This window comes from Apium graveolens, chromosome 6 (genome assembly GCF_009905375.1).
Source record: "Apium graveolens cultivar Ventura chromosome 6, ASM990537v1, whole genome shotgun sequence".
NCBI lineage: Eukaryota > Viridiplantae > Streptophyta > Magnoliopsida > Apiales > Apiaceae > Apium > Apium graveolens.
Genome location: NC_133652.1, coordinates 186,878,627 through 186,894,527, shown reverse-complemented (window position 1 = coordinate 186,894,527; position 15,901 = coordinate 186,878,627). Strand labels below are relative to the sequence as shown.

The window sequence follows — 15,901 nt, the reverse complement described above, 5'->3', positions numbered from 1 at the left end:
AGGGATCACATATGTAACTTTTAGGTTGCTAATTATGGGAGTACAACGTTGTTAGGTTGATATAAAATTCAGTGAAAATAAAATATTAATTAATATAATAATTTGACAAAATTGACAATTATTTTCTCAACCCATTATTGGAAATAAATAAACTAAGAATATTTTTTGACCCAACTTATAAGTACAACTTATAACTTGTAAGTTAATACGTTTAAAGTTAATAACTATGTACTCTTTTCAACTCTTTTTTTTGTCTTTTTTGCTTTTATATTATTTTTAATTTCTAACATATATGTTTCAAGTATTTTTTTTAATTTAAAATTAATGAATTAAGATAATCATATTTACTAAGTACTTTTATTATTTATTTTATTAAAATTTTTGCTGAATTATAAGTAAATTTATCCAAATAATTGTTTGGGTTTCTAAAAAAATATAATTTATGACTTAAGTTGAAAAATATCATATAAGTGATAAGTAAATTATTACTTATATATTATTTAGGTGTTTCAATAATTGTACTTATAAATCGATAAAGTGTTTGGTAAAATCATAAGTTATAAGTTATACTTTTTAAAGCAAAATTAAAATATAAATTATAAATACAAGAATTAATAATTTTAATAAACGAGTATTAAATAAAACTGAGAAAATATAAAAACTTGAACAATGACATCGAGATATAATATATGATATACTATTTATCCCCCGATAAATATAAAGTTATATTATTGATACGGGATAAAAAAACACAACTAAATGTAATTAGTTGGATTTTGTTTTGATATAGATAGAAAATACATCCTAAAAATATATTAAATGTTATATTAATTATACTTGGGGTTCTTGTCTGGCTTCTGAAGTCCAGTACAGACTTGTCTGGTCTAAACTCGTAGCAGAGTCAAGATAACCCATGTAGTCAAGGCCCACCCAACAGAGGTCGTCAAGTTCCACGAATACAAGCTGTTCACGGACCAGGACCAATACGGCTGTAAGAGCAGAGACATGTGTCCTAAACGGACTCAAAGTACTACGTAGAAGGTTCTGGAGTTCCTTCCCTTATTGGACTCCTAATTACCATCTAAGTTGGAGACTTGTCCACCAAGTCTCCCAACTCAAATCTAACCTTATACTCACCTCTATATAAAGGGCTCTACCCCTCATCTTAAAACTACGTTTTTGGCTTGATTCTCTACTACATAGAAATTAAAGCTCGAAACTCACAAACCCTAATATTAATTACCAACACACTCTAATTTTTATTCCATAATATTTGGGCCCGTCTGTGGTAAAACTACAACAATCATGGTGAATACACGGAGCAGAAACAATAGTGGAACATACACTCCTGTCCCATCACGAACAATCGCATCAGTGGTAGAGGTACCACCGCACTCAACCTATGCCTCCATCCAAGGGGAAACCCTGGTAGGGGCGACCGAATCTCAGCCATAAGGGACAAATCCCCCAGCTCCTCAAGGGACGAATCCCCAATTTCAGCAGCTACATGCACCTGTGAACCCTTAAACCGTTGGGTACGAATACTCAACGATCGTGACCACTAACCCCCTTACGGAATGCCTCTATACCCCGAGCTTGGAGGAAGTGGACACTCTAATCGGAGTGAAGCACAAGGGCGGACGCCCCAATACATACGTGGCTTGGCTCCTATTCCATAGGATCGAAAATTCTCTAGACCCTATTCTGATAGAGACTCCAAATCATCGGACGACGAGGTCGCTCCATGGAGGAGGCGTGCTGGTAAGGAGCTGATGCCTAATACCAACCAACGACCTAGGAGCACTCAAGAGACAATTTCCCAAAATGTCCAGGAGAGGATCAGGGCTCATGAAGCTGAGATTCAAAGGTTGAAGCGTGACTTGGAGACGCACCTGACCTCAAGACCTCCGTTTGCTGCGAGGCAGAGAGATCTTCACATAATCATAGACCTGGATGGTCCAACACCAAGAAGGGTAGCTGCCTCAAGGGATGATCCAAGTGATCTTATGCCCCTAGGAGATCCTGATGATCCAACCCAACCATTCACTGAAGAGATAATGAATGCCCGCATCTCAAGGAAGTTCAAGAAGCCCACCATCAAAATATACGATGGTACTGGCGACCCTGCTAATCATGTCAGGACATTCTCTAACGCCCTGTTGCTACATCCCGTAAACGACGCTATTAAGTATCGGGCCTTTCTTTAAACCCTATCGGGTATGGTTCAAAGGTGGTACAACCGTTTAATCCTAAACTCTATTGGATCTTTCAAAGACTTGAGCCAAGATTTCATCAAGCAATTTAGCAGTGGTAGAATACATGATAAAAGTTTGGCTTCTCTCATGGGCATAGTCCAAGGAGCAAAGGAGTTCCTGAGAGACTATCTGAATCGATTCACAAAGGAGGCTTTGAAGGTCCCTGATCTTGATGATAAGGTTGTTATGATAGCCCTACAACAAGGGACTAGAGACGAGTTTTTTAAGATGTCCCTGGCTAAACGCCCTCCTAAAAGCATGCTACAACTCCAAGATAGGGCCGAAAAGTATATAAAGGTGGAGGAAAGTATGAAGAAGAAAGTTGTGAGTAATGAACCCGCTGGAAACAAGAACCGGAAGACGGATCAGGAGTACGACGCCAAGGACAAGTATTCTCGAATTGGAAAAAGCTCTGACTCCTCCTCTTCTAAGAAGAATCAGCAACCAAGGTTCACTGAATATGAAAGGTTGAACGCTCCAAAGAGCCAAATCCAGATGGAAATTGAGAAGGACAATGAGTTCAAATGGCCGAAGCCACTAAGGGGAGACCCCGAGAAGAGAAACAAGAGTCGATACAGCTGGTACCACAAAGATGTTGCTCATGATACCGATGATTGTAGGCAACTCAAGGATGAGATTGAGTATTTAATCTGAAGGGAGAAATTCGGACATTTCACCAAGGGTGAGGAGACTAGAGGCCAAAAAAGAGACAACTACCGAAGAGACGATGACTGAAGAGGTGATAAAGATCGCAACTCACAGCCCCGAGGTCCAGTAATCAGTATGATCCAAGGAGGTCCTACAGTAGCTGGGACTACAAGGAATTCTCGAAAAGCTTATGTGAGAGAGGTGATGAGCATAGTTAGAGAACCATCTAAGCGTTCTAAGTCAGAGATGACGCTTGAATTTGGTAACTCAGACCTTGAAGGTTTGAAATTTCCTCAGGATGATCATCTGGTTATCACTCCGATAATTGAAAATTGTCATGTTATGAGGTTCCTAGTGGACACTGGAGATTTCATGGATATTCTTTTCCATGACACATTGATTAAAATGAGATACAATGATTCTCAATTCACTCCATCCGACGCACCCATCTACGGGTTCAACCACGTGGAATGCAAAGTCGAAGGAGCAATACAACTTCCCGTAACTATCGGGGAAGAGCCTAGGGAGGCCACACAGATGTTGAACTTTCAGGTTGATAAGGCAGCCTCTACTTATAATGCCATTATGGGTAGAACAGGGATCCAAGCGTTTAAGGTCGTGCCCTCAACCTACCACATGGTACTGAAGTTCCCGACTAGGAACAGTGTTGGAGAGGCGAAAGGAGATCAGAAAATGGCCAACAGTTGCAATGTTGCAGCACTTAGGCCCGAAGGAACCGAGGGGCATGTCCTCCCCATAGAAGACATTGATGTCCGTGAGAATGACGAACTTTGAGGGAAGCCAACAGAGGATTTGGTCCCGATTCCCTTAGACTCCTTAGACCCAGAGAAGGTCACATATATTGGAGCATCTTTGGAAAAGCCACTCAAGGGCCAATTGAAAACTTTCAACAAAAGAATAGTGATATGTTTGTCTGGAAAACAGCTGATATGCCCAGGATTGACCCGAACCTTATAACTCATAGGCTGAACATCGACCCAACTCGAAAGGTTGTGAAGCAGAAGAAGAGAACTTATGACCCTGATAGGCTAGGAGACATTAAACAGAAGGTCGAGAAGCTCCTAGAAGCTGGATTCATTGAGGAAGTGCAATTCCATGAGTGGTTGGCCAACCCCGTAATGGTTAAGAAGGCCAATAGGAAATGGAGGATGTGCATCGACGTTACTGACTTGAATGATGCTTATCCTAAGGACTGCTACCCCCTACTAAGGATTGATACCCTGATCGATGGCACCGCTGGATACGAGATGCTAAGTTTCATGGATGGCTTCAACGGTTATAATTAGATTAAAATACACGAGGATGGCACCTCCAAGGTATCTTTCATAACTGACTTTGGTGTGTTTTGTTATCTTGTTATGGCGTTTGGACTTAAGAATGCAGGAGCTACTTATCAAAGGTTGGTAAATAAGATATTTGCCCATCTAATTGGGAAGACCATGGAGGTCTATGTTGATGACATATTGGTCAAAATTCTAAGCAAGGTCGATCATATTAGTCACCTCGAAGAGGCATTTAAAGTGCCGAGGCACCAGAAGATGATGTTAAACCACACTAAGTGTGCTTTTGGTGCTGGGTCTGGAAATTTTTTGGGGCACATGGTCTCTAAGAGGGGAATAGAGGCCAACCCAGACAAGATCAAAGCCATCCTGGATATGGAGCCACCATGCTCCATCAAGGACGTTCAGAAGCTGTCAGGGAGAATCACAGCTCTAGGGAGGTTCATCTCCAAGTCTGGAGACAAATGCCTGCCCTTATTCAAAACCCTTAGAAAGGTGAAGAATTTTAAATGGATAGATGAGAGCCAAGAGGCCTTTGAACAACTAAATAAGTACATGACTGAAGCCCCGTTATTGGCCAAACCATGTCCGGAGGACACCCTTCATCTGTACCTAGCGGTATCTGAACAATCCGTGAGTGCAGTCTTCATAAAGGAAGAAAATAAACTCCAGAAGCCTGTATACTATGTACGCAAGGTGATCCACGGAGCAGAATAGAACTAATCCACCACAGAGAAGTTTGCATTTGCCATCATCACAGCCTCGAGGTAGTTGAGACCATACTTTCAGGCTCACAAGAACGAAGTCCTCACGGACCAACCTTTGAGGAACATTCTTTAAAGCTCGAAGGCTAGTGTGAGGCTCATCAAGTGGTAATTGAGTTAGGAGAATTTGACATCAAGTACAAGCCTCGAAAGGCCATCAAGGCTCAGGCCTTAGCAGACTTCGTGGTCGAATGCACCATTGAAGACCAAGAAGTCATGGGGCAAGAGATAGTAACCCCGGAAGGAGGAGAGAAAAAGAAGGATAAAGAAACGATCCTGAAAAAGTATTGGGTTCTCCATTTTGACGGAGCGTCCAAAATAAAATCTAGTGGTGCAGGCCTAGTCTTGCAAAGCCACGATGGTTTCATGATTGAGTATGCTTTAAAGTTGGACTTCCCAACTACAAACAACGAAGTAGAATACAAAACATTGATAGCCGGCTTAGGCTTGGCTAGAGCCATGAGGGCCAAAAACCTGAAGGTATGTGGAGACTCAGACTTATAGGTGCTCAAGTCAATGGAAAGTTTGACGCCAAAGATGATACTATGGTCAAGTAATTTAGAATCATGAAGGGAATACTGACTCAGTTTGATGAATGGTACGCAAAGCATGTTCCAAGAGAGGAGAACACTACGACTGATGCCCTATCCCAGTTTTCCTGGTCTGAAATCGAGAACTATCTAAGAAGTATCTACTTCTGGGTCCTGAAGACCCCAACTATACATGTCATAAATTTGATAGCACCGGTTGGTATGGCAAGTTGTTGGATAGACCTAATCAAAACCCACCTAGAGACTGGGCGGCTCCCCGATGATGCCCAGGAGGCACACAAGCTGTCAGTGATAGCATTGAGATATTCATTTATTAAAGGCCTTCTCTACTAAATGTCCTTTGTTATTCCATACCTGAAGTGCTTGAGACCTCTTAAAGCAAAAGAGGCACTTAAAGAATCCCATAAAAGGATTTGTGGGCAACACTTGGGGGGCAGGACCCTCGCTCACAAAATAACTGGATTGGGATTCTACTGGCCTACTTTGCTAGCCGATTCAAAGGATTATGTGAATAAATGCGACAGATGCCAAAGGCACGCTCCAATAGTATGACAACCCCAAAGAGGCTTACATTTATCAGCACACCCATCCATTTGGCAATGTGGGGAATGGATATACTTGGACCATTTCCTATAGCATCGGGACAGAGAAAGTTCATTGTGGTAGCCATGGGCTACTTTACAAATTATATTGAGGCTAAGGCACTAGCCAAGATAACTACCAAGCAAATTTCCTAATTCTTCTTGGAGAATATGATGTGCCGATTTGGGATCCCGCACATCCTTGTCATAGATAATGGGCGACAAATTGATAATGCAGTTGTCAAAGACTACTACAATAATAACAGCATAGAGCTTCGCTTGACCTCGGTTGCACGCCCATAAGCAAACGAGAAGGCAGAAGTTTCTAACATGATTGTTAGGTCCCAATGAGTTTGTAGAAGGGGGGGTTGAATACAAACAGTACCGAATAATCGAATAAATGCAGAATAAAAAAATGTGAAACAAAATTCAAGTTAAATAAAAATATTATTAAACTTGAAAGGTGTTACAACAACTGTATCGATTACAAGGTATTAATCTCAAATCAATTATCACAAATCTAGAATAAATTCGACATGAACTTTTTCTATTTTTGCAATAATTAGAATCAAATGCTAAACGCGATTTGAGATTAAGTTCTAGGGATTTTGATCCGCTAGATTGTTACACAAGAACAAGAGAATGATTTCTAGTTGATTGGATTTAACTTTACAAACTAGAAATTTAATCTTGTAGTAAGCAGATGAAAAATGAAATATTTGCTGCGGCTGCTGTGTTCTTGTTTTTGACTTGTGTATTGGATGGATAATTGAACTGCTGCTTGTCTGCTTCTTTTTAATCAACAGAATAGAATTGAACTGGCAAGACAATCCTGAGCTCAGCAAGACAATCGGTAGGACAATGGATTGAACTAGCAAGACAATCTGAATGAACTAGCATGACAATCAGAATGAACTAGCATGACAATCCTCCTCCTAGTGTAACTTTCGGTGAGACTATTGAAAATGGCCTAGCATGACAATTGGTATGACAATCCTGATTGTCATGCTAGTTCATTTTCAATTGTCTTGCTGATTTAATGCAGATTTTAATCCAATTAAAATTCTGAAAATCATTAATATTAATTCAGAATTAATTAATCAATTAATTCAATTAATCAATAAATTAATCTTTGCAGATATAATTTATTTTCTTAATTAAATTATATGTCTTAATTAATTAATAGAGAATTAATACTAATCTTGAGCAGCAACCATTCTTCTGAAAATCTTCTAAAAATTACTGTCAAGTATGAATCAATTCCACCACTTCAATGTTGACACTCGATGTACTGTCCGGTTCATGAGTGACTAACTTCCGTGACGTTTCTTCAAGTCTTGACCTTGATACTCTTGATTTTCTTCAGACTAAATCCTTGTAATTAATTGATACTCTGACGAGATCTCTGTCACTTGATTAAATCCACGATCTTGATTTATATCACTGAGGCATGATCAACTTCTTGAACTTCTTCCAGTGAATTAACTCCTCAAGTCTGTAGATGAACCTTGTTTCTGAATCCGTTGACAGATATTACTTTGCGAGATCTCTCTTACGGTCGATCCACTATTTACTTATTACATTCTTATTTGAGTTGAGTTGAATCCTCGAATATACAAATAGGCTATGACATATGACTTACAATCTCCCCCTATTTGTTTGTTAGACAATAACACACAAATACCTAGAGGATAACTCAACTAACAAATAAGAAAAAGATATAAACATACATGCAAAGTAAATAGCAGAAAAGTTCTGGATGAGATTTAACATTTTCCAGATTCCAAGTAGATGTTCCTCTAGACTGAACATATCTTCAAGTAGTTCCATCTTCATTTGTACAACCACATTTCCTGTTGAGAAGCCCATATCTCTTGCTTCTCCCCCTATGAGAATCAACTGATTAAAGAAGATCACCTTCGTTTTACCACCTCTCCCGTACAATAGGATCCGCAGATAAAAACCAATGGTACTCCCCTAACTGCTTCTTCCCTTACTAGGAAATCACCTTGTGTTTACCACCTCTCCCGTACAATAGGATCCGTAGTTACAAACAACAATGGTGTGGTGTAGTGTACATTTTTAGGATCTTTTTCTTCCTCCCTGCTATTTCTCCCCCTTAGTTGAGGAATCCTCCAAACTATTTCTTAAGCTTTTATCTCCCCCTTAAAGAAGGAATGTATGCCGTCGTCTGAAGGAGTTCTCATATTTCACTTGGTTGGAAAAGAAATAACAAGTAGTTTCTCTTTCTACCTCACTGTGAGTGTGTGATTCTGTTTAGTGTACCTCATATGTGTTTCACTCTTCTCTCCACTCGTGTTTACACTCATTCTCACAAGTGTATCACTCTTCTCTCATAGCTCCATAATCCAGCTGTACCTGCAAGGAAAATCACCTTAGCCATCCTTAAGGAGGTCACAGGTGGTGCAATGGGAGTTCACAAATCCCCATCCTTGTTAAACTCGTCAGATAAATCTGAGTCATAATCTACAAGTTGCTAGTTTCCCTTTTAGGGTTCCAGATTTGAATTCTGGGAAGGTAAACAATGATCCAACGATTTTAGCATAAAGATCAAAGTTCCCTTCTAATGTCTGTGAAGACACTTCCTTGTGACTTATCAGGTAATATCTGAATCATTGTCAACAAGTTGCCAATCTGCGCCTATGTCAGATCCACTATCCGCAGATGCATCCAGGGGATTTAAGCCTGGGGAGGTAGACACTGACCACTGACATATGGCTTTTGGATCAGTATCCTCTCCTAACACCTGTAAAGGCAATTGGTCCACTAACGAACCTTGAACAATCGAATCTGACCTTAAAATGGTCGAAACTCTTGTTTCCGTCAACTCATCCTTTGTGTGTGTAACCTCTCCTTGTGCATCAAGAATTGATTATGTTTGAAGTGGTGACACTACATCGGATACCTTGGCCGACAGGCAAAATTCAATAGACTCACCCTGTTGAGAGAATGAATCTAGTAACTGTTTTTGTGCCTTTTCAGCCATTACATCTTTTTGAGAAGATGTATGGGGGCTAGCAGTTGTCTCGGTTTAAATACTACTCATCTATGTAGGAGACAGAGCTACTGGGTTGACTACAGAACCTTCCTTATGTGGTGCACTAGGCACTATCTCCCTCACGCTCATTCATACTACTTTTAGTGGTAAAAGAGTGTTGGTTGGTTCTGTTTTTGTGTTTGTCTTTACAGTCTGGGATAGACGTTGTGGGTTTTCAACCTCATGACTGTCAATGAAAGAAAGTCATTGGAGACTGAACCTGTAACACAGAATATATGGTAATAGAGAGAAAATGATTTACAATAGTGATTTCAAAAGATTTTACATGAAATAAGAAATCACTAATGTAGAAAGAAGTTTGATTTTGTTTTTCAATATGAATGAGTTTTTGATAAAACATTGATCACTTAGGGTAAAGTCTAAGTAATTCTCATTCATGTCAACAGCTTACAAATATCTGCAACATAATGTTAACAACATATCATTGACCGATACTTGTCAAGTACTTTAGATACTAATTGTTATGTTGCATTATCAATATACCACTGCACATATAAAACAATATGATTGTGCTTAGTGATAAAAAAAAGTTAAAAATATGACGACTCTACTAGTTCATATTAAACAATAACTTCAGTTAGAGTGCCATACCATGTTCTTGACGATTGCTTGAGTAGTACACTAGTTCATACCAACCTGAAGTGATATTGTGAAGAAGAGATTGCATAGTCCAATAGATCTGCAGCTGCAAAGTCCATGAACCGTGGTGCATTGACTTCCTCTTTTGACTCACCAACCAGGAGTACACTTGTACACATCTTACTAGAGTCCAATTCCAAGTGTAATGTGCAGCAGGTGCCTGATATGTCGTAATATTCTCAAGTCTCGTCACTGGTGCTATATGTTAGATGATGCTTCCTGATAATAACCTAGCACACTATACAAAATTTTCAATGATAACATTCCCAGTTCGCAAACAGCCATATCCCTCGGATAAACCTTTGCTGTTATCTCCAAAGGTAATCAGGGGGCCAGCTTTCTCAATCCTCATTTGATAGCAGGGCTCTATCTCCGATCATATGTCTTGATGATCCACTGTCAAGAATCCACACTACCGGTTACACTTGTATACTGCCCTGCACTTCAAATGGATTAGACCTTCTTCGGAACCCAAACTTGGTTGGGCCCGGCATACTTGTAGAATTGTCCTTTGTCATGCAAAACAACATTTTTAATTTTAACGATCTCAACATTCTCAATGACTGAACATTTGACCTTGTAAACAGCCTTAACAAATTTCTGTTTAAGCTTAGGCACAAATGTCTCCTTTCTAGCCTTAGAAGGACTAGCAGTCTTAGACCTATCATGCTTCTTGTTATTCACATGCTGACGAGGAGTAGTCTTATCATTAGACACATGCTTACCATTAAAATAAGCATACATCATATTAAAAGCACAAGACATACAATTAGCAACACCACATGCTTTATGAGAGTGATTAACAGCAGGCAATTTATGCATGGTAGACATGGCATTATTGTTATCCAACTCATGTGTGTCTGAGTTAGTCTCAGTTGCTTTCACAACTTTGACTGGAGCTTTCGACTCACTTGACTTGGAAACAATCTTCTCATTAGCATGATCCTCAGCACGTATTTCTTCTTGAATAACAGAAGAGGTCGCATCAAATGGTTCAGCAATTGATGCTTTATAGAGGGGTTCATCAACACCCTTAAGCACATGTGGTACTTCCCTCCCTTTAGCACAGACATGAGGAGGGGAGTTTATGCCTAATTCTCCAATAGCAGCATTGTAATCATATCCTATTCCAGATGTTTGATTAACAGCTTGCTTACTGTAGAACTCTTTAGCCTTCGAACAAGAATTGAAGTAGGCTCTAACCTTAGTCTCAAGACCGGTGATCTTTTCTTTGAGAATGGTTTCGAGTTTTCTATAACAGTCAACTCTATTCTCTAGAAAAGATACATGTTCTTTTAATTTGTCTTGATAAATATGCACAAGTCTTAATTCATTGACCTCTTTTTCAAGGTCTGTGATCTTTAAACTTAACAGTTCATTATCACGACGTGCACAATCTAAGTTACCTCTTAGATGATAAACCATTTCAGCATCAGAAAGTTTTACCTCTATTCTTGACGATGAAGCTTTTCCATCAATAGCCATAAGAGCAAGATTTCCTTCATCTTCATCTTCACTGTCAGTATCATCCCAGCTTCTTCCCTTTGCCAGATAAGCCCTTTCAGAGTTCTTTCTTACTTGCTTTGGCTTCCTACATTCTGTGGCAAAGTGTCCCAACTCATTGCAGTTATAGCATCTAATGGTGCTTCGATCAACCATCCCTGTTTTGTACCCACCACTGCTGGTGTTAGAGGATGAAGATCCACCTTTCTGGAATTTGTTGTAGTTGGACGTGTACTTAAGCTTGGGATTCCTCCTGAATCTGACATGGGAGAATCTCTTGACAATTTGGGCCATTGATTCATCTTCCAATTGCTCCAGCTCTTCCAAGGAATAAAAATCATCACTTGATTGATTTGTAGTAGGAGGATCATATTCTGCTACTAACTCATTTTCCTCACCCTTGGAAAACTGTACCATTCTTTCTAACTGTTGAGATTGTTGTTGTTGTTGACCTTCAGCTACAAGTGCAGTAGATGTGCTGACCATTCTATCCTTCCCGTAGACTTCCTTCTGTTGAATCTGCTCCAACTCATAGGTTTTTAACACTCCATAGAGCCTGTCCAAAGAAATCTCACTCAGATCTCTAGCTTCTCTAATGGCAGTGATTCTATGTTCAAGATGAGCTGGCAGTGTTAAAAGGAACTTTTTGTTGACCTCCCTGATTGAATAATACTTTCCATTGATGTTCTGGTTGTTGATCAACGCATTGTACCTCTCAAACACTTCAGTAATTCCTTCTCCTGGATTTGATTTGAAATGTTCATATTCAGAGGTTAGGATTTCCAACTTGTTCTCCCTAACTTCCTCTGTGCCTTCATTAATCACCTCAATAGTTTCCCACATGTGTTTGGAATTTTTACAGTTCATCACATGTCTGTTCATCAAGGGATCAAGGGAATCAATTAATATTAATTGAAGGCTGGCATCCAAGGAGGCTTCTTCCTTCTCAGCAGGAGTAAAATCTTCAGGCTCTTTTGGATAGGTTCTAGCTTCAGTAGTCACCACACCATCTATTATTACCTCCGGTTCAATAACCATCGGAGTTTTTATACCCTTCTTTAACAAGTTTGAATATTTGGGATTTGCAACTTGTAAAAATAATAGCATCTTCTTTTTCCACATGATATAATTCTCTTTATCAAATTGTGGAATTTTAACGGTTCCAACTTTATGTGAAGTCATTATGAATTTTTGAATAAATAAAATTCAAGGAGTTGAAAAATCACAAAAGTCTAGGATCTTGATTTGTTCGTTAATCAGAAGGCTCTGATACCAATTGTTAGGTCCCAATGAGTTTGTAGAAGGGGGGGTTGAATACAAACAGTACCGAATAATCGAATAAATGCGGAATAAAAAAATGTGAAACAAAATTCAAGTTAAATAAAAATATTATTAAACTTGAAAGGTGTTACAACAACTGTATCGATTACAAGGTATTAATCTCAAATCAATTATCACAAATCTAGAATAAATTCGACATGAACTTTTTCTATTTTTGCAATAATTAGAATCAAATGCTAAACGTGATTTGAGATTAAGTTCTAGGGATTTTGATCCGCTAGATTGTTACACAAGAACAAGAGAATGATTTCTAGTTGATTGGATTTAACTTTACAAACTAGAAATTTAATCTTGAAGTAAGCAGATGAAAAATGAAATATTTGCTGCGGCTGCTGTGTTCTTATTTTTGACTTGTGTATTGGATGGATAATTGAACTGCTGCTTGTCTACTTCTTTTTAATCAACAGAATAGAATTGAACTGGCAAGACAATCCTGAGCTCAGCAAGACAATCGGTAGGACAATGGATTAAACTAGCAAGACAATCTGAATGAACTAGCATGACAATCAGAATGAACTAGCATGACAATCCTCCTCCTAGTGTAACTTTCGGTGAGACTATTGAAAATGGCCTAGCATGACAATAGGTATGACAATCCTGATTGTCATGCTAGTTCATTTTCAATTGTCTTGCTGATTTAATGCAGATTTTAATCCAATTAAAATTCTGAAAATCATTAATATTAATTCAGAATTAATTAATCAATTAATTCAATTAATCAATAAATTAATCTTTGCAGATATAATTTATTTTCTTAATTAAATTATATGTCTTAATTAATTAATAGAGAATTAATACTAATCTTGAGCAGCAACCATTCTTCTGAAAATCTTCTAAAAATTACTGTCAAGTATGAATCAATTCCACCACTTCAATGTTGACACTCGATGTACTGTCTGGTTTATAAGTGACTAACTTCCGTGACGTTCTTCAAGTCTTGACCTTGATACTCTTGATTTTCTTTAGACTAAATCCTTGTAATTAATTGATACTCTGACGAGATCTCTGTCGCTTGATTAAATCCACGATCTTGATTTATATCACTGAGGCATGATCAACTTCTTGAACTTCTTCCAGTGAATTAACTCCTCAAGTCTGTAGATGAACCTTGTTTCTGAATCCGTTGACAGATATTACTTTGCGAGATCTCTCTGACGGTCGATCCACTATTTACTTATTACATTCTTATTTGAGTTGAGTTGAATCCTCGAATATACAAATAGGCTATGACATATGACTTACAATGATCATGTGATGGTCTCAAGAAAAGGGTTGAACGCTTCAGGAACACTTAGGCAGATTAGTTGCTGTCTATACCATGAGCATATTGCACCACCTGCAAGGTGAGTACTAAAGCTACCCCATTTATGCTGGATTACGGAGCCGAGGCCGTGGTGCCCCTCGAGATCACCCATGGATCACCTAGGATCGAAGCTTACGAACCAGGGACAAACGAAGAAGGTATGAGGCTCGTTCTTGATCTCATTGATGAGGTCAGAGATGAGGCCAACGCCCGCAATGCAGAGCATCAACGGAGAACCTCCATCTATTATAATAGAAGGGTTAAAGAAAGGTTCTTTCAGCAAGGAGACTTGGTTCTAAGGAAGATTGAGGCACCAAGAGTCAGGGAGAGAGGAAAACTAGTCCCTAACTGGGAAGGGCCTTATAAGGTCAGGAAAACATTAGAACGAGGATCCAACAAGTTGGAGACACTGAACGGTAACAAAGTGCCTCGCACTGGCATGCTTTAAACTTGAAGGTTTATTATGTTTAGGAAGTTTGTGATATGTTCCTAGTACTTAGTATTAAGTTTATAAATAAGGTCGACAAAATCATTTCATGTAAGGGTTGAACCCATTTCTCAGAGATATTATCTATTTATACAAGTTTATTTCTATCATCTTGTCTACCAATTTATTTAAGCATGAGCATCTAAAGAATGCAACTCCCGAAGGACTAAATATCGAAAATAAAAGACAAGTATGAAACAAAATCAAACAGAATGCATAGATAAAGATCCCGAAAGATCATAAGTTAAGTCTCGAACGACCAATAGGATACAAGCCACTATAATCCGAATAAACAAGGTCTGAAAATACAGCCACGTGTGGAAACCAAAGCCATGCAAGGCCATAACAGTCATTCGTCAGAAGAGCCCTCCTCTTCCTCACCATTCCCCGCTCCCTGGACTTCTTCATCCTCCTCCTCCTCCTCCTCCTCCTCCTCCTCCTCCTCCTCTTCCTCATCTGAACTAACCTCGAAGGAGGAGCCGCTACTCCCTGAAACTAGCTCCTTGATATTCCCATAAAGGGCTGCTTTGGAGCTGGGACTACTCGAAAGGGCCTTACCCTTAGAACCGGAAACCCCACGGCTAGAACTGGACTGAGACCGCATACGGGGAGTCTCGTGCACAGACCCGGAGGCCTACCCAGAGGGGTCCATAAGATGTAACTCCCAGGGGCAATAGAGGAGATTCGGGTCGACCACATCTGAATACATGCCATGAACATCTTTGACTCCCCTCTTCTAACCTTAAGCCAGGTTGACAGGGCACATCTCATCATCGTGCTCATCCATCAGCTTAGTAAACGATGAGGATCTATGGTATGAGTCCACGAGGTTTTTTCATCCTTCTTCCATTTCTCCTCCACTTTAGCGCACTTCCTCTCTAAGGCATCAACCTTGCCCTCTGCTTCATGAGCTTTGAACTCCCACTCGTTCGAAGAGATCTACATCTTGTTTATTGAGGTCTGCAGCGCAACATAGTCGCTTCTCATCTTTATGCTCTGAGTGGAGGACACAACGAAGTATGTATTGGCCTGACAAGGAGAACATAAAGAGGAGTTATAAAAGTTTAAGTCAGAAGGACTGAGTCCCCAAACATAAGGCCTAGGCCGACCAGCCTTGGCCGACCAGCATGAAACAAGGCCCTTTAGATGAGCAGACCCCCCCTTAAGGGTGATTCCTATGAAATTTCTTCAAGTTCTAAAAGAAGTGCACTTAAATGAAAGTTTTATGCAAGTTGAAGTGTACCTGATATAAGGCGTGAGCCCCCATCATCTCAGCCTCAAGTAGTTCCTCACCAAAGGAGACAAGCAGAAGGTCGGGAGGAATAACACAGTTCCTCGACCACTCGAGAGCTAATCCCAAACTGTCGAACACCGAGTAATTGGTGGAGATACCCCAAGAAGGATCCCTCCCTATACTTCGGAACATTGTTACGCTCAATGGGATGCCCA

At 39.5% G+C, this 15,901-nt stretch overlaps 2 protein-coding genes across 2 annotated transcripts; both read left to right on the top strand.

Moving 5' to 3' along the window:
• The first annotated feature begins 4,363 nt into the window (after positions 1–4,363).
• Positions 4,364–4,921, top strand: LOC141665631 (putative mitochondrial protein AtMg00860). Its single transcript, XM_074471615.1, has one exon. It carries the CDS (start codon positions 4,364–4,366, stop codon positions 4,919–4,921), a length of 558 nt encoding a protein of 185 aa, XP_074327716.1.
• A 413-nt stretch (positions 4,922–5,334) lies between these two features.
• Positions 5,335–14,413, top strand: LOC141665630 (uncharacterized). Its single transcript, XM_074471614.1, has 2 exons — positions 5,335–5,448; positions 14,006–14,413. Exons 1-2 carry the CDS (start codon positions 5,335–5,337, stop codon positions 14,411–14,413), a joined length of 522 nt encoding a protein of 173 aa, XP_074327715.1.
• The last annotated feature ends 1,488 nt before the right edge of the window (positions 14,414–15,901 follow it).

Coding starts and splice junctions, on each gene's coding strand:
- LOC141665631 (XM_074471615.1), top strand. CDS start 4,364: ATGGAGGTCTATGTTGATGACATATTGGTCAAAATTCTAAGCAAGGTC.
- LOC141665630 (XM_074471614.1), top strand. CDS start 5,335: ATGATTGAGTATGCTTTAAAGTTGGACTTCCCAACTACAAACAACGAA. Junction 5,449..14,005: donor TGAGGGCCAAAAACCTGAAG/GTATGTGGAGAC, acceptor ACCACCTGCAAG/GTGAGTACTAAAGCTACCCC.